The sequence below is a fragment of the Austrofundulus limnaeus genome, unplaced genomic scaffold, assembly GCF_001266775.1.
Source record: "Austrofundulus limnaeus strain Quisiro unplaced genomic scaffold, Austrofundulus_limnaeus-1.0 Scaffold72, whole genome shotgun sequence".
NCBI classification, from domain to species: domain Eukaryota; kingdom Metazoa; phylum Chordata; class Actinopteri; order Cyprinodontiformes; family Rivulidae; genus Austrofundulus; species Austrofundulus limnaeus.
The window spans coordinates 617,997-619,740 of record NW_013952474.1 but is presented as its reverse complement, the minus strand read 5'-3'; the positions used below and the strand labels follow the sequence as shown (position 1 = coordinate 619,740).

Here is a 1,744-nt window from a genome sequence, read left to right as displayed (position 1 = left end):
GTTATGTTGACTGGATCAAATTATTGGGGGGGTTATAAACCCCCTAACCCCAGTGTAAATTACGCGGGTGACCTCAGCGCGTCGAACGCTCAGATCGTTCAAATCGCGCTGCTGTAATCGCGCTTGAGGCGCCGCAGCACTTCCCGACGTTGCTTGAAGCGCGTCCACCATAGACTTTGTATGTAAACCTGATGCTCCTGATGCTGAAATCGCGTTCCGTGTGAACGCACCATAAGTCTCTCCCACCCACACACACACACCTGCGTTCCCGACTCACCTTAGTCTCCCGCAGCAGGAACTGCAGGTCTCGGCCGCTCAGGATGCCGTGGTTCTTGACGTAGCTGGGCAGGTGCACAGTGCTGGTGCCATGCACGGTGGCGTGGACCTCCATGTAGCTGTGGATGATGTCCAGGTACTTCTTCTTGTCCTGGAACCAGAACACACAGACCTTCAGCATCATCGTCACCATACCTGATACTGTATCACGAAGCTTTGAACAGGATCACTGACAGCTGTGGATTAGATTCAGCTCAGGTCCATCTGAGAACTCTAATCTGAGTTTGATCAGGAAGCAGCAGAGACTGAATCAGACCAGTCCTTATCACAGGAAGCATCAAAGCTGCTGGTTAAAAAAAATAACTGAAATATGGTTTTAAAACTCAGGAGGCAGCAGAGCTTCAGCTCCCGAACAGAAACAACAACAACAACAACAACTCCTCCGTGTGGGTTGACCTTGGCGCTTCCTTTAGGAGCTTCAGTTTCAGGTAGACGCTCGTCTGAGTCCCTGAGGGCCGACTATCAGATGCCTCCAGCCAGCCTGCTGTAACTAAAGCAGCCTGGTGTGTGTGTGTGTCTSTGTGTGTCTCTGTGTGTGGGAGGGAGAAGTGAAGCTCTAATTAGAAGGTGAAATCATTTGCTCAGGAGAACTGAGCAAGGATTTGAATATGTGAGTGTGTGTGTGAAAGAAACTAAACAAATGAAGTTCTGTTGTGTTCTGTTGGAGGTGAAGGGGACGTGTTCTGAATGAGTTTGTTTACTGAAGCTGCTGCAGGAGGCAGGAAAATGACTGCTTTAGCTGCTTCAGCTGATTGAAGGGGAGGAATGGGAGGAGGAGGAGGAGGAGGAGGCTTACGGTCCTGTAAATCAGAGGGAAGCTGTAAACTCTGGCAGGGAGAGGAAACAGATTCACACACTTTAGTGTTGTCGTTGGAAATAAAAACACAAAAATGTTACTTTTCAGCTAAAATCTACAGATAGAAGCTTAAAAATCGACGCCGAGGTTYAAAGCTGACAGACACAAAGGAGAAACTAAAAATCCAACATGTTGAAGTTTCACAGATGAGCAGCAGATACCTGCTGTTTTGTTTTGTTTTAGTTTTTGTCTCAGTTCAGGAACTGAGTGCTGCTTACATCACTGCCTCGCCCCAAAGCCTGTCCTCATTTCATGTTCAGCAACTTAGCTGATAAAATTTAAGCTGCAAATTTTAAATGATGTTAAATTAAAATGCACCTACAAGTACTGATACTGGAGCTAAACCCAAATGATTAATCTTTTATTTATTTACGTGTAACGTTTTTAATTGGGAAGTTATTCCTCCAGTGAAAAGACGTGTGAATACATCTCCACACACGTTAAAGGGGACCTATTATCCAAAATTCACTTTTTAGCGTTTTTTTTTTTACTCAACTTTGGGTATGTACTTCTTTAAAAAACAGTCCTAGGACCAAAAAATGCACTCAGGGG

At 45.5% G+C, this 1,744-nt stretch overlaps 1 protein-coding gene across 1 annotated transcript in view; it reads right to left on the bottom strand.

The window, feature by feature from the left end:
- Positions 1–277: 277 nt before the first annotated feature.
- The window catches only part of LOC106519129 (alpha-1,6-mannosylglycoprotein 6-beta-N-acetylglucosaminyltransferase A), a gene marked incomplete at its 3' end in the record, with an annotated part of 61,472 nt that continues 60,005 nt past the window's right edge, over positions 278–1,744 (bottom strand). Inside the window, 1 exon segment of the mRNA XM_014010671.1 lies at positions 278–427. Within this exon segment, the coding sequence (XP_013866125.1) occupies positions 278–427 (150 nt within the window).